The 23,357-nt window shown below is 34.3% G+C and overlaps 2 protein-coding genes across 3 annotated transcripts; both read right to left on the reverse strand.

The window, feature by feature from the left end:
• Positions 1-4,029: 4,029 nt before the first annotated feature.
• LOC142634515 (putative F-box protein At1g49610) lies at positions 4,030-7,754 on the reverse strand. Its single transcript, XM_075808827.1, has 3 exons — positions 6,649-7,754; positions 5,652-5,831; positions 4,030-4,424 (listed from the first exon to the last, which is right to left on the reverse strand). Exons 1-3 carry the CDS (start codon positions 7,690-7,692, stop codon positions 4,113-4,115), a joined length of 1,536 nt encoding a protein of 511 aa, XP_075664942.1. The 5' UTR covers positions 7,693-7,754; the 3' UTR covers positions 4,030-4,112.
• Positions 7,755-19,502: 11,748 nt separating this feature from the next.
• On the reverse strand, positions 19,503-22,665 carry LOC142633514 (putative F-box protein At1g49610). 2 transcript variants are annotated; one of them, XM_075807753.1, is made up of 3 exons: positions 21,494-22,665; positions 20,607-20,783; positions 19,503-19,947 (listed from the first exon to the last, which is right to left on the reverse strand). In XM_075807753.1, the coding sequence occupies exons 1-3, from the start codon at positions 22,550-22,552 to the stop codon at positions 19,636-19,638; spliced, it is 1,548 nt and encodes a 515-aa protein (XP_075663868.1). In that variant the 5' UTR covers positions 22,553-22,665; the 3' UTR covers positions 19,503-19,635. The 2 variants fall into 2 exon arrangements, with proteins under 2 accessions (XP_075663868.1, XP_075663870.1); XM_075807755.1 differs by lacking the exon at positions 20,607-20,783.
• Positions 22,666-23,357: the final 692 nt, after the last annotated feature.

Consider the following 23,357-nt stretch of genomic DNA (forward strand, 5'->3'; position numbering starts at 1 on the left):
AGAGGCCCAACAGACTTGGGTCAGGCAAGCGTCACGGCAGGCATAGCAGAATGATATGGTAGGGAACAAACAACAAGGGCTGGAAGTATAAGAACAACCCACAATTAGGCAAGGCCCAGGCCCTGAGAAAAGCAAACCATAAATGTAAAGCCAGGGGAAACAACCCATGCCATAAGAAGCCAAGGATGAACGGCAGACAGGGCAAGTTGACTTTCAGACCGTGGTAGACACATGAGCAGCGGGCAAAACTTGGATGTACATGAGGCAAGGCACACGCAAGGCCCAGGCACCACCAGCCTGTACCCAGCCAATACAGGAAAAAGGGTGAGGTCATGGGTCAAAGGTAAGGGGGCATGGTCTGGCGGTGGGGAGGGAGAAAAAAAATCAATTTTCGTATTTCCTGCTCAAGTTCTTTTGGAGGCAATGTCCTGCTGGGATGGCATACCGTAGTTAAGGGGCAAAATGGTAAAAAACCGCTGCGACTGGCCCTATATTAGGGACCTTTGCTGTGTACGGCAGGGGGACGGCAACCTCTGGGTTATAATCGTTAGAATCATAAGAACAGTGGGAGTAATAAAACAAGAAGAAAAGAGAGAGGATCAGAGAAAATGAAAAGAGAGTAAAAAACGAAAAGATAGAAATGAAAGAATTAAGGAATAGAGAGAAGAAGTAAAAGAAAACAGAGAGAACGAAAGTGGTAGGCATGCACCAAATGGGTCAATCTCCCTCTCCCTCTCTAACCCATGCTCTCTATAACAACGAAAAAAAAAAACTCTTTGAATACAAGTCATTTAGACCCGCCCTTTCAAAGCAGCTAATTTCCCCTTTTATAAGAGATTAGTCGCATTAAGGAGGTGGTTTCCCTTCTTGACTTAGACTAAGTAGTAACTTAATGCGGCAAACTGACATTTGTTTTTTTTAATAAGCTTGATATTGTTTATTCAATACTCGTTATTTTGTTGTTATTTTGTAAAATGGGCACTCTTTATCAAAGCCCACTGTCTGTTTTATCAGAATCCTAAAAGAATTTCCATTACAGTCCTCATTGTATCTGCCTACCATAGTTAATGTAACAGTTCTGCCTGCCATGGACATGTAATCGAAGCTTGGCCAACAAGGGGTATTTTTTGCGAACAAGCCAAACCAAGAAGGTTTGCTCTTGGACCGGTCACAACTCCCTGATCTAGAAACCTTTGGGCCCAGTGTTGTGGCAGGCGGCCTAGCCCAACACTTGCAAAAAAAAGCCCACACAACTGTCATTAGCACTCTCCACAATTGCCTTATCGGTTGTGGCAACAAAAGTCATAAAGTGACCACATTCATCCACATACTCATTAGAAGAGTTATTCTCAATATCACTCTAGGTAGCAACCAATCATTTATCTTTTGACTTCTTGGTCTTTTCCTTCATAAGATAGTTTGGACACTCTATCCTCATATGACCAAAACCTTTGCATTCATGGCATTGGATGATGGGTTTCTCATTCTTGCCATTCCTAGAAGATTTAGATTTCATAGGAGGTTTGTCCTTATCCTTTTTCCTATATTGAAGAAGATTGATAATCTCATTAGCTATGAAGGTTAGATCCTCAAACTCATCATCATCTTCATCTTTGCTTTTATCTTCATTTTCAAAGTCATCAATCTCTTCCTCTATACCCTTAAGAGCCAAGTTTTTACTCTTTCCACATTTTCCCATTAAACCTAATATCATCTCATAGGTTTGAAGGTCCCTACAAGCTTAGTCAAAGGAATTTGATCAATGTCTTTTACTTCTTCAATGACAGTAATCTTGGCATGAAATCTTTTAGGTAAGGACTTAAGGATTTTCCTAACAATTTTGGATTCTGCTATTGATTCTCCAATATTGAAGGCAAGATTTACAATATCGTTGAATTTAGCATAGAACTCATCAAATGTCTCATCCTCCTCCATCTTTATTTCTTCAAAATTACTAATGAGTCTTTGAAGTTTCACAACCTTTACTGTCTTGTTACCTTCATAGGTGATCTTAAGAATGGTCCATGCTCCTTTGGCAACTTCCGTGGATAACATTTTCTTAAATTCCTCATTGGTCACCCCACAAAACAAAGCATTCAAGGCCCTACAGTTGAAATTTGCCGCTTCAATAGTTGCTTCATCCCAATCCATCGGCACTTCTTTTGACTTAATCTAGCCAACTTCAACAGCTTGCTATACTTTTTCACCTAGAGCCTGCAAAAAAGGTTTGATACGAACTTTCCAATACGCATAATTAGTGTCATTAAATAAAAGAGGAATCAAAAGAGATTGTCTACGATCCATCACAAAGAGGGTCAATGATCACACTTAGGAAATTAATCCAATCAGAGTGTACCCACTTTGATACCACTTGTTGAGAAATTTAAATTCCGATTGATAGAATTAGCAAGTTTTAAACCCAAGTTGTTAATTTGATTTATTATGAATAAACCTTGTTAAAAACAAACTAACATCAATATCATGTACATTAGAATAATAAATAAGATAAGATATGATGACCTTGGAAAACTAATGAAACAAACTAGTTTCACAATAAAAAACTTGGGGGGAAACCTTCTCGAAAAGTAATCCACAATAATAAAGAGAAATTTCAGATTTATTACAAAACTTTTGTCGTTAGACTCTACAATCCCCGTAGATGATCTTATAGTAAAAACCTTCTACCGCTTCAGAACCTCTGAACTCTTCAATATATGAATCCCACCCTTTTACATGGATCCTAATGCGTGACTAACCAATGATGTACGACTCTCAGTACGTGACTAACTCTAGCAACTTGAAGATGTTATTGGCTGCAAAGTTCTTCACTTTATCAACAATAAAGATTAAGAAGTATTTGGTTACAAAACCTTAAGGCGCAAATACGCAGTAACTTCTTTAAGAGAAAATAAGGCACTAAGTCGCTTTCTACTTATGTTCTCCATGTGCATACCTATTGTGACGCTCTTTAAAATAAGCCTTATATATATCTAAGGTTGTGAGAAAAGAAATCCTACACAAATATTTCAGCATGGGCCAAAAATCAGGCCTGAAAATTCTAATTTCGTAGATCACAACAGATTCAGTTTTCTGTCGAGCTTCGTTCTTAAATCTTGATAGATACTGTTTCTATCGAGGTATTTATCGAGCTTTAATGAACAACTTTTCTTCATTTGTTTCTTAGTTGAATCTTCATGGCTTTAATATTTAACTTCCACAACATGTTTCTTGAAGTTTTAAACTCATCCTAAATCTATCCAATTACAAATAAAATACATTTTATTAAAGGATTAGCCAATTACATAAAATATGTCCTCAACAACATAATTCCATTTTGATATTCCAAATCAACTCTTCATTTTCATTTGTATTGTGTGGTTGGCTACCATGGGTGACTGAGGGGGCCTTGTTGGTAGATTTCAAATTAGCCAAAGTTATACCAAAAAGAAAAGAAAACAAAAACAATGGAGAGGAAATGACAGGAGAGACAATTGACAATGTAAAGGAAGATTTATTTTAAGTTTTAACAGAAAAAAAAGGACAAACAGGGGGAGAGAGAGAAAAGAAAAGAGAGAGTGAACTTGAAAGAATAGGAATACACACACACACGTATATCTATCTACAGGTCAGAAATAATTTGAGAGATTTGAAAATGGTAGCTTTATTTGGAAGAGAAGATCGTGCACATGAGATGGCCATGGAGGTTTGTGAAAAGAAAGTTTGAAACTAGTGAAAAAAGAAATCACAGCTACCGCAAGACTTCCAACAAGCACAGGCAGCACCTCTAGCTAATCTTATCTCATTGTGTTTCATTTTGTATCAATAATGAAATGTATTGGTATTTAGCCAAAAAGATATGTGTTGGTCAGTTCCTCTGCCAACACAACCAAACATGTTGGAAGTGCCTTTAATTGAGATGGAAATTAAGCAACATAACCATTGACATTAAGCATCCTAAAGCAAGTTTAACATCACAACAAAAACAAATTGAAAGCTAAAGCAAATCATAGTAAGATTTTAGTTCATTGAACTAGATTGATCTGCATAACTACAATTAATTTGAGAGAATATTATCATTTAACAGTATCGAACAACTTAAAAATATGATTTTACTAAAATGGGAACATAACCACTGCACGAGGAGAGGCTCTAGGGAAGCTTAACAACTTTTGAGACACTTGTAAATATTTAAGTAGCATATCATGTGTTTCATTTTGCATAACTTGTGGTTCAGTGATAACCATCTTCTCTAGTACCTTTGCATTCTTAAGTAGAAATTCCACCACTAAAATGAATACTTCCTCTATGTGGAAACTTTTTCTAAAACCAAAAATCTTGACAGTCTTGAGGAATCGTAGTGAAGACTTGAAATAGACCTCCTTTGATTTTGAATGGCTCACTTCATCATAGCATATTAATAGAGACTGCAATATAAAAGTACATTAGCAAGTTTTGAAGTTCACTTATAAATTATGATATCTTGTCATGTTGTAAAGGAGCTGGCACAAGAAAGACGTAGTCAGATTTGAACATCTTCGATTTTGAAGATTTAAGGTTAGGCTTTGGAAGGAAAAAGACTGGAAAATAGTAAGAAATGAGAATTATAGGCTTTTATTGAGAAAATGAATAGTAGGATTTGGAAATCCAACAAAGGGTAATGACTAAAACTTGGGTTGCTACTCCAGGACTATGAAGAGTAACTCATGCATGGTATTTAGCCTTTTCATAGGGTATTTGAGGCTATTTTCATTGATAGGTGATTCTGGATTTTAGGGTTTAAAGGTGATAAATCAATGGGCAAAGATTGGGTCCAATGCTTTTATGCACTGGACCTGTCAGGATTATGATACTTGTCCACTTTTGGCCACGTGTCATGATCTTAAAGGTTCTGAGCAATGGACCCAAGCCAAGTACTAATCAATCATCAATGTGTGCATGCAAGGTTACAAGCTGCTTGCAAATTTTAAAGAAAAAGAAGAAACTCCTAAGCAGATGACTAATTACTATTGCTAGTGGAACATGTTGGACTTTTAAGATGAAACCCAAGCCAAATTACTAAACTAAAATAAAACCAAAATTAGACTTAATGGAAAATTAGAATAGCCAATGTCCAGACACTAAAAACTTACAGAATTGCCCCTAACACTTAAAACTGGAGAAAATTAAAATTAAAGTGAAATTGGCTTCTTGTTGCCAAGCGCCACAAAAATCTAATTAGTAATTTTGGCAGAAAATGACCACTTATTAAAACAAACAGATTTCCAAAAATATATTAGTAACATCTTTGTTGTAAAAAGAAAGAGTTGATGAGAAGGTTTAGCAAAGGGGCCAAGCTCCTCGAGGGAATCATTTTGATCCATTAATAAACAGATTTAACTACAACATTAGCAAAGCCATAGTTACAAAGTTTTTGGATTTGGCTGTGGATCCTCAACAAAATTAATTAGAATTAGCCATATGAATTCTTTTTATCCATTTTATTCTATCCAAAATCATGGCCTTTGTTACTTCCTTAATTGACACACTGAACAAATATATATATATATATATATATATATATATATATATATAAAAAATTAATGACTAGTATTAATTATTCAATAAAGTTCCTTTGATATGACATTTAGAAAATTGGACCAAGAAAAACATACCGTTGCTAGAAAGTCGCGTTTGGATATTATGTCTATAACCAATGTCTCCACGTAAGGGAAACTTTGAAGCAGGATTCCAATGCCAGGAAGATCCCATTTTTCCACGCTTGCCTTCATCGTTAGACATTTGCAATTTACCGATGGAGAAGGCAGATTTTTCACTGACATTATAGATAGAATCTAGGTCCATCAAAGCAAAAGGCACACCTCAATAAGGTAAAATGAATGCCAGAATAAATAACATGACCAATTGTAATATACATAGGCCGTGATCATTTTAGCTAACATTTTTTACAGAAGACGAACTTAAATAACTTTCAATATATCCTATATGCAGACAATGAAATAAAAGATGCCTTTTTGGAACCTTGACTTAGAGTTGACAAATTATCATATGACCAATCATTATTTGGCATTAAAGCAAGTCCCCTGCACCTCATTATAGCTCAATAGTTCAACTCATGAAATTGGAGTATTGGACCAACACTATTTGGTCCTTTAATTATTGATTGGCTACAAGTCTACAACTTGTATTAAAAACAGATGCTCAGCAGAAGAGGCCGAACTCACAACAACGACCAAGCCATAATCTGAAATTTTTTTGGGTCAGCTAAAGCCCAACTTTCAATAGAGTATAGCAATTTTCCAACTCTTATAAATAGCAAAATAATTTTTCCTTTTGGTATTAATATAAATTAGCTAATATAAATTCTTTAAAGCAAAATCAAATTGTACAGTAACTTGTCTCTAAAAAGAGCACTAGATGCTACCTTCTTAAAAAAAAAAAAAAAAGAGCACTAGATGCTGTGCATTATTCTATAATATTTCAGGCCTAGCAAAGCAATGAGACTACCAACAATAAGAAGATACAAATCATACAATCTTGATACATTCAAGTCTCTGCAAACGGAAATCAACATTAGCAGTAATAATAAACATGAAGTATTGCGGGAAAAAAAAAATGATAGAGAGAAAAGAGTAATCAAGAAAAACCAACCTTTAGACACCATTCGCCAACAATAAGTTTCTTCACTTGATGCAGATTCTCAAAAAGTTCACTCACAACTTCAACGCTGTCCTTAAGAACTTCCTCTGCCTCGTCAGATTCATAATCTATCGATATTTCGAAATCAAGCTTAACCTCAACCAATGCCGACCCATCCTTTATCTGACACTTCGTCATACCATAAAAATCCCCCAGAATTTCCAAAGACTCGATCTTTGGAGCCACAATTTCCAATTCTATCGGCTCATGGCATCTCAAAGAACAAGAATCTATCACCAGTTTTCTCAAACTCTCCAACAATATATCAAACCGATTAAAGTCAATACAATTTTGCAATTTCAAGAATTCAAGTTTAGGACTGCCCATTAACACTTTATTTATCACATCTTCAGATAAGTCCGTGTACCCAATACACAAGCGCTTGAGTGAACTCCAACCCACTAACCCATTAGGCTTAATTTCGCAGAAATGAAAATCCAATTCAAAAACAAACTCATCAGCGTATAGATGCTGTGGCAATTCGTACATATCATTTTCATAAGGGTTTAAATGAGAAGCTGATAAACGTAGACTAAGTTGGTCTACCTTGGCAGTTGTGGCAAAACGAACCCAACGATCGACGCGACGCTTTAGGTGAGGCTTGTACTTGAATAGGACGGAGAAGTTTGTGAGTTTGGGAGCCCTGTGTAGGAGCAGGGACTCATCCATGGCAGTGGCCAAAATGTCGGCGTTTTTGAAGGAAGTATCTGTGAAACAGAGAGAGGGAACGGAGGTCCAAAGATAGGCCCATCTTTTGGACAAAACGCCTGTTTTGATAGCGTCTTTAGTGAGCAAAGAGGAGAGAATTTTGAGGAGGATGGAGTCAGGTAAGGTGCTGATTCGATCTTCTTCTTCTTCTTCTAAGATTGGTCCATGCTTGCGGCGCTTGCTTCGATGATCATGGCTTGATTCTTCTACAGAGTTAATGGGGTTTGTACCATGGTGAGGGGAATAGGGAGCACTCCTTTCTCTAGAACCATTGCGTTCTTCCTCCATTCTCACTCAGCTCAATAGTGAATGGTGAGATACGGAGACTTCTCAGTTTTCTGAAATTCTGTTCTTCCTCCCTAAAAGCACTCAATTAATTTGTTACTTACCTCCGGTACTTTCCTTTTGCTTTAATGGGAAATTGTCTCTACGTCTTCTAGCTAAATAGACGGTGATGATTAAAATTTATTATTGCTTGTCATCGAAAGTTTAAAACAAAATGGTATGTACAATTAAAAAAGAGAAATAGTATGTTCATAATATTTTCACAACAAATTATAAGTGATAGGTTGTTATTGGTTGTTATTGTTAGGGCAAAAAAGTAATCTTAGTGTTAAGTTCAAATTTGAATCAGTGACAACTAACCACCTATTATTTGTTGTGAAAATATTGTAAAAATATTATGAACGTAGCAACTCTCGTTAAAAAAATACGAGAGGTAAGCCACATCCTTTAACTAATAACAACAACCCAAAAAAAAACACACACACACTTTTGCCTAAAAACGATCTTAATGAATGTATAATTGTGTAAATTTATAATTTTGTTATAATAATCATATAAATTTACATTGATACTATTTAAAGAAAGAGAGTAAATGGTAATTGTTTTAGATGAAGAAGGAGAAATAATTTTAAAAATCAAGAAATTTTGATATTTTCATGTAAAGCTGTTTAAAATAAATTAGCTTCATTAATATAATGAGGCTCTTTTTTATTTTGAATTTAATATAATTTTTCAATTTGAATTTATCTACTGTTAGTGAGATATAATTATTATTTCAATTTATCTACAATAAGGAATTTTTAAGAAACTAAAATTTTGGATTTGAAATAGAGTAAAGGTTGGGTTTAGCGTATGCTAGTTTTTAGGGAAAAAAAAAGTATTAAACATGCGTGAGATATGATTTGTTGTGAAAATGTTATAGACGTAGCACTTCTCATAATTATTGTTTCTTCATGTATTATGTTATTTACTTTTATGCATGTTTTGATCTCATGTTGGATTAATACAGACAAGGCCGGCCTTTCCAGTAGTCCAATTAGGTCATTGCCTAAGGCCCCCAAAATTTTGAAAAAGAAGGGTAGTAGAAAAAAAAAAAATAGTTTTAGATGAATCTCCGAAGAATCTGATACATCTTTGTGACCAAAGAACAAAAAATTTAGAACATTCTTGTAAACATTGGTTCCCAAAAAAAAAAAAAAAATGGTCTAAACAAAATCAATTATCCCAAAAAATATCATCATTAACCTCTAGACAAATCAAAAATCAACTGAATAAAATGTAAATCCAGTCTAAAAAATTGTCCACAAAACAATCTCAAATCGAAACAAATCAAAAATCTCAAATCCCTAAAATTTAGTCATACATTTTCTCTCTCTCACTCTTGCTCTCCATCTCTCTCCCTCAGCTAGATGATGATAGTTTGCAAAAATATTGTCTTAAACTTGAATTTTTTTTTTCTCAAGCATGATATTTATTATGATATTAATGGTTTAGATTTATTTTCAGAGTTAAAAGTTTTTAAAGAAATTTTACAAATAAAATAATATACTCTAATTGACATACTAAATTATATAAAAATGTTAGATTCATTTTCAAATACATGCATTGCTTATAGAACTTCAATAACAATATCAATTATAGTTCCTTATGCAAAAAGAAGTTTTTCAAAATTAAAATTAATAAAAGTATATCTAAGATCATCAATGTCTCAAGAAAAATTATGTGGATTAATTATACTGTCAATTGAAAATGAGATGTTAGAAGAACTTGAATACAAAAATTTAATTAGTCAATTTGCATCACAAAAGGAAAGAAAAATATATTTTAAATGAAATATATAATAATATAAAAAATATTAATTTAATTAATACATAAATATAAAAAATTCCCCATTTTAGTCCTTGCCTAAGGCCCCAAAATGTCTAGGGCCAGCATCATACAGAGTTGCGATTGTCAATTAATTATCTTCTATTGAGTTTATTTTTAAAGAATAATGCTAGAGATACAAACTATTTTACAAAAAAAAAAAAAAAAAAAAATTACAAACTGCTGATGTGGTAAGTGATTATTAGTAAATGAAAAAGTTATATTAATTGTGGGCCTAAATGAAAACCAATAAGAGATTGACCACATCAACATGTTTTTTAAAATGTTGTAAAATGGTTTATGGTTGTAGCATTACTCATTTTTAAATGAATTTTCTTTTCATTTGTTACTGCTTGATTAGTGATTACTAAAGAAAAAATTTAAAGAACTAAGTCAGTATTAGGCGGTCCTCCCACTAATGACAAGCCTCCCCCCATCATCATGCCGAAACTGCTACCAGTAAGTTTTTTTTTTTTTTTTTTTTTTTTCATTTTTTAGTTTTTTCATTAAATATGATCATAATTTGAAATTTTATTTGGAGTGGTTTCCATTTGGGTCTTTAAATTATGTTTATCTATTACATTTTCAGTTTGTGCAATAAATATGAGCAAGTTTTTTTATTTATTTATTTATTTATATTTGTTTGGATTGGTTTCAGTTTAGGTCTTTAGGTTATATTTGGTTATGATTAAGTGGTTTTAATTTAGGTATTTGGGTTAAATTTGTTCATGTTTATCTATCTATGCTGTTTGGGTTAAAACACAGAGGAAAGTATTTAAAGAACTTGAGTGAGACTCTCTCTCTTTGGTTGTCTTTTTGCCATGTTTACATTTAAAAAGTGAAAAGTAATACCCATAAGCTAAAATATGTTTACATTTAAACTTAAGTAGGTTCTTATGCTAAAATAATCAGGAATTTTTGCATAAACTAATGCAAATGCTCTTTGGAAGTTAAATTATGCAAAATATTGTTAGTGATGTTGTTGCTTTTATTGGTCTCATCAACCCAAAGGGTATAACATACAGCGATTGATAATCTAAAGTGCTTCTTACTACCTAGAAATGCCAGAATTAACTGTTGCACCTTAACTTGGGACTTCTCTAGCTTGAATTGTTTAAAACTATGTATATTTGAAGCAGTTTAGTAATAATATTATACATAATTTTTAATCCTACTTGGTTTCTGAAGATAGCTTTTTCATTTATTCTTTGTTTGCCAATAGCTTCCTTTTTTTAATGGTCAAGGTTTCAGTGACTACATCTTTGCACTATCAATGTTAAAGTTGTTTTGTATATGCAAGTGCTGAAAGTATTACTGTGGCCACTTCTTCTAAAAGATAGCACCCGAAGGCTATGGATGCTAATTGAAAACTGTCAATTAGCTGTAAACTAAAGTGTTTGTTGGCTTGGTTCCTTATTTCCATGCCATTACTCTTTTGGATGCATCACTCTGCCTACATTTTGTTATAACAATTTAAATGTCATAGTTTTGGATGCCTCACTAAAAAATTGATACTTTTTTCTTGCTATAGTTTGAATTTGGTATCTCCCCTTTGTTTCTCTTTTTTTACACCATAATTGACTCCAAGAATCTATATGTTTTTTCTCAAACAAAGTAAATTTTTTTCTTGTGTCCTTGGAATTGTATTTGTTGCTATAATATGCTTGAATTATGGATTTTTATTTTAATTGTCTTGGTCATTACAGGATGATTTCAAAAGGGAAAGAACAACCAAAAGTTGATATAATGTGTTTATCATGCAATTATCTGTTGTGGTGTTTCCTTCTCTCATAGTTGTAGATTTGGGATGAAGACTATATTATCTTTGTTTTGATCAACGAAAAACCCCGCACTAGTGCAGCACAACTTTTTTTTTTTTGTAAAATCAAAATGAGGTATATGCTAAGGGATGTAATGCTATAATGTTCTTTATGTTTTGCTTTTTGGAAAATTTCCATATCTATAAGCTGGTTGTTTGGTCATAACCTACCCTCTACTTAAAGTTGAGATGATAATTCACTTGAGGACAAGTACGATGAATCTCATGAATTCTCTACCGACGCAAGAAGACAAGTGATCTTTACAAGTACTATGGCTCCTTAAAAGTCTCTCAGACTAGATAGATGATCAAAGGGTTGGGAAAAATTCTATATAAGTGAGAATAAATTTTAGCAAACACAGTAAAATCACAACTACACAAGAACATAAAAGTTTACGTGGAAACCCTTTCTCCTTGAAGGAAAATACTACGGGATAAATTTCGAATAATTTTACTATAGTAAATAGAGATTATAACACTTAAAAACACAATTTTGAGCACAAAAAAAAAAAAATCTCATTTTTCTTTTCACTCAGTATCTCTCACAATTTTTTCTTACTCTCTCTATTTTTCTCTTCTCTTTTACTTGGTCTCACTCATGCAGTCCTTCAAGATTACACCGGTCCTCACACCCTGGGACTTCTCTCCCTCTCTGCACCAATTGGCCGAATGGCCTCATTTATATTTCTTCGTCTTTTTCTTTCTTCTCTAGCTTGTGGGACACGCACAAAACAACACTTATCCCTTCATAAATGTTGCTTGAATTTTGTACATCCCTCTATAAATGTTGCTTGACTTTTGTACATAATTATAGAGAAAAATGATGACTTCAATTCTTCACTTTTGGCAAGCTTCCCCAGCACGCATGTCTATAGTGACTAAAATTCACATAACTACATAAGCCATCAATCTACCACACCCCTCCTCTATTTACCAAGCTTAGGACAAGCTGTGAACAAAATATTTGACATAGGGTCTGTTTGGATAGAATTTATTGCTGAAAACTGAAAACTGAAAATTGAAAACACTGTAGCAAAATAATTTTTAAATGTATGAATAGTGCTGCGGGACCCATTTTTAATAAAAAATTGCTAAAAAAGTACGTGAACAGTGAACGCACAGTACGCACACAGTGCACGCACTGCGCGCTTGTCCCCTCGCAGCAGAGAAAAAAAAAAAAAAAAAAAAGCAAAACTCAAAACGTGGACGCAGCAAAAAAAAGCTGGATCCAAACCCTCTCATAAATGGATGGAGTAAAACTAAAAGAAACATAAAAAAAAAAAAATCTTAATAACAAAGTTTAACCTCTTTAGTTGTACTACACCAAAGGCTTTCTTGATTACCTTTCCTTTGTCATGTTGTAGATATCTTTGGGGATATATCAGAGAAATGGGGCTACGTTGATGGTGTTATTGTGTGTGGTCCTCCAAGTCTTCAGACAAGCTTTGCTAAAGAAATCAGGTCGCAGAATATTAGGAGACAACACCGTCATCCAATCTTCCATTTCAACAGCCTTAGTTTCGATCTGTAGGCACCACCTTCATCATCTCATCTTCCCCTTAATGTAATCAATTATCTTAGAAGCTAAATACTCTCTATTGATAAGAATAAATATTAATAACAATATACATACACTTATATGTATGTGAATATGCACTTTTAAGTTATTATTATTGGGTTCCTTGATCTTTAATAGGGATTCTAGAGAAGATAGTGGAATTATTTGTGCTAACCTCTAAGCTCTTAAAAGGAAAATAAAAGAGTGACAAATAGATAAATAAGATACATTTTGTTACAATACAATCTCAACGGGCTTTAAGATTTTTGTATTATTGTACTACATTTACTTTTATTACACTCATATTGGAGAACCTCTTTCTTTATAAAATAGTCCCTTGTATAATATTTTAGGCTATTTTATACAATAAGATATTCAATCTTTTAACATGGTATACTTAGTGGAGAACCTCTTCTTCATGCTACCCTCTATAGATAGCTAGTTGGGAGTCTAGTCTATCTCTCATTGCCTAGATATTTCCTATGTAATCCACAATGTCAGTCAATTCATGGTTGCAACACTGTCCTCTCAATATGTTGATGTTCCCATAGTCCTCTAGTATCTAAAAGACACCATGTTTCATAGATTTCACTTTTCCTGTATTCTCCATTAACTCTCTAGCTTACTTAAATGCAAATTGGATAGGCAATCCCACTAACCATTGGTCACTTCAGGGTATTGCTTATTTCTTGGTGATTCCCTCATCTCTTAGCACAACAAGAAAAAAATTGTCATTACTCTCTCTAGTATTGAGGTAAAATATCATGCACTTGCTAGCACCACAAGTTCACAACCAAGCTCTTCGGTTGTGTTGGTTCCTACATCTTGGAGTTGATTGTCTCACAGAGATTTCAATCCACCGTGACCATTGAAATGCCGTTAAGATACCCACAATGATATCTTTCATAAGCATACTAAACATATTGAGATTGATTACCACTTCTTTCATGATCATTTGCTTTAAGGTACTTAATTTACTGCTATGAGCTGCCTACTCACAAGATTAGCTAGCTAATATCTCCACCAAGCCGTATCCGCTTTGATGATTTCATGAGTTAGTTTCCAATATCAAGTTGGCCTCACTTTATCTAACATGAGTTTGAAGTTGTCTTTAACACTTTTTTTTTTTGGTGGATGGGGTTTTGGGGGGGGGGGGGGGGAGGGTGGTGGTGGAAGAGGGGGGGATGAGGTCAACATGTCCTATAGGAGACGAGAGTGTTCAGAACTAGATTGCTTGGGGTTTTAGGGGATTAGCTCCAATTTTTAGATAGAAGTAAGACATTTAGTATTTGTGGGGAGTAAAAGGACCCAAATGGGCATGTGGGCCTTTGGACTGTAGTATGGAGGGCCGACCTGCTCCAGAATTAAACTCTACGAATTGGCCCATACGCCGAGGATCCGAGGGTACAGCCGAGGGCGAGCTTTTCCTCGGACAGATCCAAGAGAACTCAAAACTTCATTATGAAGGTCAAGGCACAACTCTGGAAAGACTAATGGTTAAAGGGGGACACCCTGAACCTTTTAGATGCACCAGTGTTAAAGAAAATATCAAGAGCAAAGGCTGCCACCTCCGCATTAAAGGCTCTGCACCTACCTCCCTGGCCGCATTAATGGGGAAGTGACCCCTGAACAGTAGAGCTGAAACTTCTAGTTACTGTCCAAAAAGTATCAGGGAAGGAAGTATTTAAGGGGGGTGAAGGCCAGAGAAAAGGGGGATCGGCAACAAAGAAATAAACTATGAATTGTAACTTTTAAGTAAGAAATAGAAATAATACAGAAGTAGTCCTCGGCTTACGTCCGAGGAGGCCTATTTACAATTATCTTTTGTTATTTACATGTGTTTGTAACTCTTAACCCGTTATCAAGTTCTCAGCACTTCTAACCTAGGTTTCAAGCCCACGCTCTACAAATTTTATTGTCTAAGGCTCATTGGGCCTGAGCCCGTAGTTGTCTTTGGGTCCAGGTGCAATTGTGCACTTACAGTATTTATTTAATTTTATATGGTTTGCGTAGTTTTTTTTTTTATAATATTACATGTCTTATAAATGAATAAAAATTAAAATAAAAAAAATTGGAGGATTTAGAATGGGAGGGGATCCTTTCCTGGAATTGTGAAGCATATGGCTATTTTTTTTTTGGGAAGAAGTATATGGCTAATTTGGGGTAGCCAAACCTCCAAGAGAAGGAAGTGGAGAAATGAGGAAAAAAAGGTAAGAATAGACTAAGAATTTTGCTTAACATTAATGAATGAAGATTTACAAGTAAAATATGGTATTTATAGTAAGCAAAGGAGTAAGATTAGTAAACAATTTGGTTCTAATGAAAAGAAAAATATTTTGTTTTGACTTTAATGGTAAAAAACAATCTTAGTCTAAGGGTAAAAAAAAAAAACCATATATAATGGACAAAATACCAAAAGTTCAAACGGTATCGTATACAGAAAGAAAAAAAATTAATAATAGAGGAATATCTTTGAATTAAGAATACGTGCAAAGCAATTGATAAAATTTTATATGTGATACCGAGATTACAAGACTCTATATGTGTCAAATATCAATTACTGATTTATCTCTGTCTCTAATAATAATCATCAAATGACTTGTTATACTTACAGGAACCAAAATAAGAAGATTTTTTTTCTTCCTTTATTTCTTTTTCTTTAAACAATCAAGACAAGCGTCTTCTTAATTCTCTTTTTGTTTAGTACCAAATAATCAAATACTCAGTGAATAACCAAGTTTGCATTCAGGTTCTTCTCAAAAAGAGAAAAAAAAATTGCATTTAGGTGATCTGTTTTGGTCCTGAAATTCATGTTCTAAAGACTTAATCATGCTTCAATCAAATAGGACGATTCTACGACAGAATACTTTTAACAAACAATTTTATAACATGTAAAAGATTTTTTTTTGAAAAAATTGGAGAACAGCATGTCATGTTACCAATTGAACACACACACACACACACACACACACACACACACACAAAAAAAACCGATCTCTAATACTATTAGTGAACTGTTTACATAAGTTAAGTAGTCATTCATATTGAAAAAAGGGACAGAAATCAGAATGGAACTGAGTAATAATGCCAAATTGGATCCTTGAGATGAGAAATGATTCCCTATTTCCCTCTTCCAAAAGCTTTTCATATCATCCAATCAAAGCATTTACTCGAATAACAATAGCATTTGATTATAAGGCTTTAACAAACGTTTTCTAGTATGTTGAAGTCATTTTATAGTTTGATCCGTTCAACGAGGCACAAGCCACCCAAAGTTTCAAACCAAAAGTTCGATTGATATTTAGTTCGGAGAACTTTGAATCAAACTACTCCAAATTCAAAAGCAAAGAGATTAGACAAGAGAAAATGGTATCACTGTAACATATATCCACGAATTGGATGCTGTGTTAATAATTTGATACCAAGAAGATGACGTTCCAACATTTTGAGCGTAGGCTATTGAAAAGCTTGGTCATAAGGTCCTCTTAAAGAAGGAAAATTCCTAAGCATGAATTGAAGCAATAGTAATTATGAAACTGTTGTTTATGAGAGTTCTGATAGATCCCCAGGAGAACACAACCACAGAATTTGGAGAGGATCTTTAATTGGTATGATAAAAACAGTAAAGTGACCTCAAGTAATCTCCATGCCTCCAAAAGAGTTGGGTTTGATTACTAGCCTCAGCTTTTCCATATATAACTACCTTCTCAAGCACCCTTGCATGCTTAAGCGGAAATTGTACAAGTCCGGTTAAATATTTCAACCCAAAACACTTTGCTTCAAAGCCAACAATCTCAACAGTCTTGAGAATTGAGATGCCAAATGCCCTATTCTGTGATTTCCAGTACTTCTCGTGATCAAAATTATTGTCAATGGTAAAGTCTAGGGGAAACTCCAGCTACAGATGAACATTAAGTCAGGGATACATATTTGAATTTGCAACGTAATTTCCTTTGCAAAAGATAAACGGGTATATCTTAAACTTCAAGCAAGTGGAAATAAGGCTTGATAAGAAAAAAAAAAATTTCCATTTGAAATTGGATATTTTAAAGGTGAGATAGACCAAATAGAAGTGGAAAGATACTGAAGTTTATAAGAACTTTGCCAATGGAGATGGCCAAGTTCTCATTTCTGATATTGTTAATACCTTACAACATCAAGAGAGAGAAGCAAGAGAGCAAGACAGTTTAGCATTGATAAGTTCAAGTGATTGAGAAAGTATGTTTTCATATCATGTACAGACGATATTGATAGTTCATAGCAAAGGGTGGGATAATGGCCAAATGGGCTTCATTAATGAGTAATTAAGAATACTTCTGGAATATCATAAATGCATACTCAGCTCTCTCTCTCTCTCACATAATAGTGAAACACAATTTATGTGAGAGAGAGAGAGAGAGAGGGAGAGAGAGAGAGAAGTACGCAATTATGGTACTCCCGAAATATTCAATAATTTTCCTTCATTAATAGTTGAGAGAATGGATTTTTTGAATTTCCTTGACACTCATTCTCCCAGGCTGCCACAAAAGAAAAATAGAAAAGACCTAATGGCATGATTTGTACCATTAATTATTAGTTGCCACGAGAGCGTACGTGGTATGAAATTTTGTTTTTTTACTTTCTAATTAAACCATGGGGCTGATACAGTTTAGTTTCTTCTATGACAGGGTGCGACTCAACTACTAAGACAAGTATATTAAAAAATATTTTCAACTTATCAACGAAGAGAACCATTTATAGTTAGCTTGCACATTGATCTATATATACTCACTGGCTACCAAATTTGGAAGGTTACAAGCCTAAACCATTACCAAATTCCCACTGTAACATAACTAGGGATATCAGATCGTATATCAAATAACCCAACTAGATGGAATTGTCAAAAAGTGATACACACCTTAAAAAAATTTAGTCACTAAAAAGGTCTTACTCAATAAACAGAGTTTTCACTTTTGCGCAGGTTTAAGAAAGGTTAAGGTAACAACCATTATACCAATTCATAGAAGAGGATGACTCCCGAAATCAAACCCAATACCCTTTTTGTGGAAAATACTTGCCATCAAATCAAGGCTTAACTTCTAAAAAGAATAAGTTACTAAAAATTCTCCAAATCAAACAACCACAGGAAAACAAAAATGCCATGGATACCACGCTCTTCTAGGCAGTTCACTATTAGAGAAGAATTTAAACTGTAGTTTTATATATTTTCCCATTTCAAGAATCATACTGTCAATGTCACCATGACCATTTTTCTTTTATACATTACAGGCAGAGATACAATTCTTATCTCACTAATTAGAAACATGCCTAAATACATAGAAAAAGAGAACTATAAAAGTAGAATATGCAAAGAAGGTCCTCTTCATCAACTCACTCTCTTCTTGAAATATATTAAAAGAATGGCAAAATTTAGGTATAGTGAGGTGAATTTAACTACCTATATAGTTGTATTAACTAATGCAACCAAACAATATTAAGCGAAATCAAATTGTACAGTAACTTGTCTCTAAAAAGAGCACCAGATGCTGTGTTTTATTCTATATTCAGGCCTAACAAAGCAATGAGACTACCAACAATAAAAAGATACAAATCATATAATGTTGATACATTCATGTCTCTGCAAATGGTAATCAAAATTAGCAGTCAAGAAAAACATGAAGTATTGTGGAAAAAAAAATGATAGAGAGAAGAGAGTAATCAAGAAAAACCAACCTTTAGACACCATTTGCCAACAATAAGTTTCTTCACTTGATGCAGATTCTCAAAAAGTTCACTCACAACTTCTACACTGTCCTTACAAACTTCCTCCTCCTCGTCAACTTCATAATCTATTGATATTTCAAAATCAAGCTTTACCTCAACCAATGCCGACCCATCCTTTTATCTCACACTTCTTCTTACCATAAAAATTCCCCAGAATTTCCAAAGACTCGATCTTTGGAGCCACAATTTCCAATTCTATCGGCTCATGGCATTTCGAATAACAAGAATCTATCACTAGTTTTCTCAAACTCTCCGACAATACATCAAACCGATTAAAGTAAAAAATTTTTGCAATTTCAAGAATTCAAGTCTAGGACAGCCCATTAACACTTTATTTATCACATCTTCAGACAAGGCCGTGTACCCAATACACAAGCACTTGAGTGAACTCCAACCCACTAACCCTTTAGGCTTAATTTCGGAGAAATGAAAATCCAATTCAGAAACAAACTCATCAGCGTAGAGATGCTGCGGCAATGTGTATCCATCATTTCCATAAGGGTTTAAATAAGGAGCTGATAAACATAGACTAAGTTGGACTACCTTAGCAGTGAAAAAAGAAAATGCAGCTACTGCAAGACTTCCAACAAGCACAGGCAGCACCTCCAGCTAATCTAATTTCATTGTGTTTCATTTTGTATTGATAATGAGATGTATTGGTATTTAGCCAAAAAGATATGCATTGGTCAGTTCCTCTGCCAACACAACCAAACATGTTGAAGTGCCTTTAATTGAGATGGAAATTAAGCAACATAACCATTGATATTTAGCATCTTAAAGCAAGTTTAACATCACAATGAAAACACAAGAACATGAAATTGGAAGCTAGAGCAAATCATAGCAAGATTTTAGTTCATTGAACCAGACTAATCTACATAACTACAATTTATTTATGAGAATTTCATCATTTAAGAGCATCGAACAACTTAAAATGATTTTACTAAAATGGGAACATAACCACTGCATGAGGAGAGGATCTAGGGAAGCTTAACAACTTTTGAGACACTTGTAGAAATTTAAGTTGCATATTATGTATTCCATTTTGCATAACCCATGGTTCAGTGATAACCATCTTCTCCAGTACCTTTGCATTCTTAAGTAGAAATTCTACAACTAAAATGAATACATCCTTTGTGTGGAACCTTTCTCCAAAACCAAAAATCTTGACAGTCTTGAGGCATTGTAGCAAAGACTTGAAATAGACCTCTTTTGATTTCCAATGGTTCACTTCATCATAGATTCTGTCTAGAAACTGCAAAATAGAAGTACATTAGCTCATTTTGAAGTTGACTTTTAAATTATGATATCTTGTCATGTTATAAAGGAGTTGGCGCAGGAAAAGGGAGTCAGCTTTGGACATTTCAATTTTGAGGATTTAAGGTTAGGTGGCTTTGGAAGGAAAATGGCTGGAAAATAGTAAGAAATGAGGATTATAGGGTTTCTAATGAGAATAGGAATAGTAGGATTTGGAAATCCAACAAAGGGTAGTGACTAAAACTTGGGTTGCTGTTCCAGGACAATGAAGAGTAACTCATGCACAGTATTTATTCTTTTCATGGGGGTGTTTGAGGCTATTTTCATGGATAGGTGATTTGGGATCTTGGGGTTTAAAGGGTGATAAATCAATGGGCAAAGATTGGGTCTAGTGCTTTTGTGCACTGGACAAAAGCACTAGACCCATCAGGATTACGATACGTGTCCACTTTTGGCCATGTGTCATGATCTTGAAAGATCACATGTATTCTTTTCCTCCATTTTATTCTATTTAAAATCAAGGCCCTATTACTTCCTTAATAGACACATTAAACTAAATTTTATATTATATTATATATATTTGTTTATATTTTAGTATTATCTTCATTAAAGTTCCTATGATATGACATCCAGGAAATTGGACCAAGAAAAACAAACCTCTAAGTCGTGGTTGGAGAATATGATATCTATAACCAATGTCTCCACATAAGGCGAACTTTGAAGCAGGCTTGCAATGCCAGGAAGATCCCATTTTTCCATGCTTGTTTTCATCGTTAGACATTTGCAATTTAACACTGGAGAAGACAGATGTTTCATTGACATTATAGACAGAACCTATGTCCATCAAAGTAAAAGGAAGAACACAATAAGGTAAAGTGAACAATAGAATAAACCACACGACCAATTGTAATTGTAATATACATCGCCAGAGAACAATTTAGCTAACATGTTTTCCAGAACACTAACTTAAATAAATGTCAATATATCCTATATGACAATAAAATAAAAGAGGCCTTCTTGGAACCTTGATTTATATTTGACAAATCATCATGAAGAATCATTATTTGGCACTAAAGCAAGGCCCCTACACCTCATCATGAAACTAAAAGCAGTGTATATAACTCAATAGATCAACTCATGAAATTGGACCAATTCTATAATTTCCTTTAATTATTGACTGACTACAACTCATGTTAGAATCAAGATGTTAGGCACAAAAAGTCCGACGACAACAACAAAAACCAAGCCATAATCTCAATTTTTTAGGTGTTGGCTAAGCCCAACTCACAATAGAGAGTATGGTAATTTTCAAATACTCTTATAAATTAAAGAATGATTTTTCCTTTTGGTATTAATAACTAGTCACTAAAAAGAGCACTAGACGCTGTGCATTATTCTATATTCAAGCCTAGCCAAGCAATGAGGCCACCAACAATACAATCTAGATACAGTCATGTCTCTGCAAATGGAAATCAACATTAGTAATCAAGAAAAACATGAAGTGCTACATAAAAATATGATAAGAGTAATCAAGAAAAACCAACCTTGAGACACCATCTGCCAACAATAAGTTTCTTGACTTGACGCAGACTCTCAAAAAGTTCCCTCACAACGTTTTCACAGTTCTTATAATGATCCTCCTCCTGCTCTTCATCTTCATATTCCATCCTTATTTCGAAATCGACCCTAACCTCAACTAATGCCGAAGCGTTCTTTATCTGGCACTTCTTCATACCATAAAAATCCCCTCTAATTTCTAAAGACTCGATCTTTGGAGCAAAAATTTCCAATTCCAACGGGTAGTCTTCATCATAAGAATCCATCACCAATTTCTTTAAACTCTCGGACACAATATCCAACCGATTAAGCTTATCACAATTACGCAATTCCAAGAATTCAAGTCTAGGACTACCCAATAACACTTTATTTAGCACATCTTGGTGCAAATCCAAATTCCAAAGACACAAGCGCTTGAGTGAACTCCAACGTACTAACCCATTAGGCTTAATTTCGCAAGCTCTAAAATCCAACTCAGAAACAAACTCATTGGCGTAGAGATGCTGGGGCAATTTGTAAAAACAAGACGATAAATGTAGACTAAGTTGGTCTACCTTGGCAGTTGTGGCGAAACGAACCCAAAGATCGACACGAGGCTTTAGCTCTGGATTGTACTCGAATTGGACGGCGAAATTTGCGAGTTTCAAAGCTCTGTGTAGGAGCAGGACATTATCCACAAAATTGGGGTAATGGGCGGCGTGTCGGAAGTAATAATCTGTGAAACGTAGAGAGGGAACGAAGGTCCAGAGATAGGCCCATCTTTTGGATAAAACGCCTGTTCTGACAGAGTCTACAGTGCACAAAGAGGAGAGAATGGTGAGGAGGATGGAGTCAGGTAAGGTGCTGATTCGATCTTCTTCTTCTAAGATTGGTCCATGTTTGCGGCGCTTGCTTGGATAATCATCGCTTGACTCTTCTTCTTCTTCTTCTTCTTCTTCAGAATTCATGGGGTTTGTAGCATGGCTGGAATTATCAGTGGAATAGGGAGCGCTCTCTTCGCTGGAAGTCGAGCTTCTTTCGCTAGAACCATAGCTTTCTTCCTCCATTCTCACTCAGCTCAATAGTGAATGGTGAGATGCGGACACTTCTCAGTTCTCTGAAATTCTGTTCTTCAATCTTCCTCGCTACAAGCACTCATTCTACATTCTCAGCCAAAAAAAAAAACACTCATTTTGGGTATAAGTAAAATTACACATTTTTTCTTTAAAAAGTATAACCATTTTTCTTAAATAAGAAAAAAAAAAAAAAATATATATATATATATATATATATATATATATATATATATATATATATAACCGAGACCTAAATTTTTTGTTGAAGTCTTCACAATTTTTCACATTAATTTCAACTAAAATAAAGAAAAAACCTAAAACCTAAAACGTAAAACCTAAAACCTAAAACATATAATGCTTCTCCTTCCCAAAACGGAAATCAATTTCTCCCCAACCCTAACACGATAACTATTCTCCCCAACTCTGAAAATCAAAAACACATCTCTTCTCTACTCTTCTCCTTTTTCCAAATTTCAAAATCTCTTCTCTCCCCCATCCTCCCACCCCAAGACTAGACAAATTTCTATGGTTACTGAACCCCAATGAAAAATTCTTCGTTAAATCTACCTACCATCTTGCAACCCAACTCACTGATTCGCCACCACAAACAAATGTTAACTGCAAAAAGCATAAAGGTTGTATACTAAGAATTGTAATCTACTTTTTACTAGAAAATTTTCAATGCTTTTGTTCTCATGCTGATTTTGATTGTTTGAGATAATTGTATTGATTGTTAACACCTTCAGGTAAGTAATTATTTGATGAGTTTATAATCATATTTTTGATAGTGAGTAAA

The sequence above is a fragment of the Castanea sativa genome, chromosome 5 (assembly GCF_040712315.1).
Source record: "Castanea sativa cultivar Marrone di Chiusa Pesio chromosome 5, ASM4071231v1".
Lineage (NCBI taxonomy): Eukaryota > Viridiplantae > Streptophyta > Magnoliopsida > Fagales > Fagaceae > Castanea > Castanea sativa.

Excerpts from the sequence above, each read along its gene's own strand:
- LOC142634515 (XM_075808827.1), bottom strand. The coding sequence starts at position 7,692 with ATGGAGGAAGAACGCAATGGTTCTAGAGAAAGGAGTGCTCCCTATTCC. Across the intron at positions 5,832-6,648 it reads TTGGCGAATGGTGTCTAAAG|ATTCTATCTATAATGTCAGT; the intron begins GTTGGTTTTTCT and ends TGATGGACCTAG. Across the intron at positions 4,425-5,651 it reads AACGCGACTTTCTAGCAACG|TCTCTATTAATATGCTATGA; the intron begins GTATGTTTTTCT and ends TTTATATTGCAG.
- LOC142633514 (XM_075807753.1), bottom strand. The coding sequence starts at position 22,552 with ATGGAGGAAGAAAGCTATGGTTCTAGCGAAAGAAGCTCGACTTCCAGC. Across the intron at positions 20,784-21,493 it reads TTGGCAGATGGTGTCTCAAG|GTTCTGTCTATAATGTCAAT; the intron begins GTTGGTTTTTCT and ends TGATGGACATAG. Across the intron at positions 19,948-20,606 it reads TCTCCAACCACGACTTAGAG|TTTCTAGACAGAATCTATGA; the intron begins GTTTGTTTTTCT and ends TCTATTTTGCAG.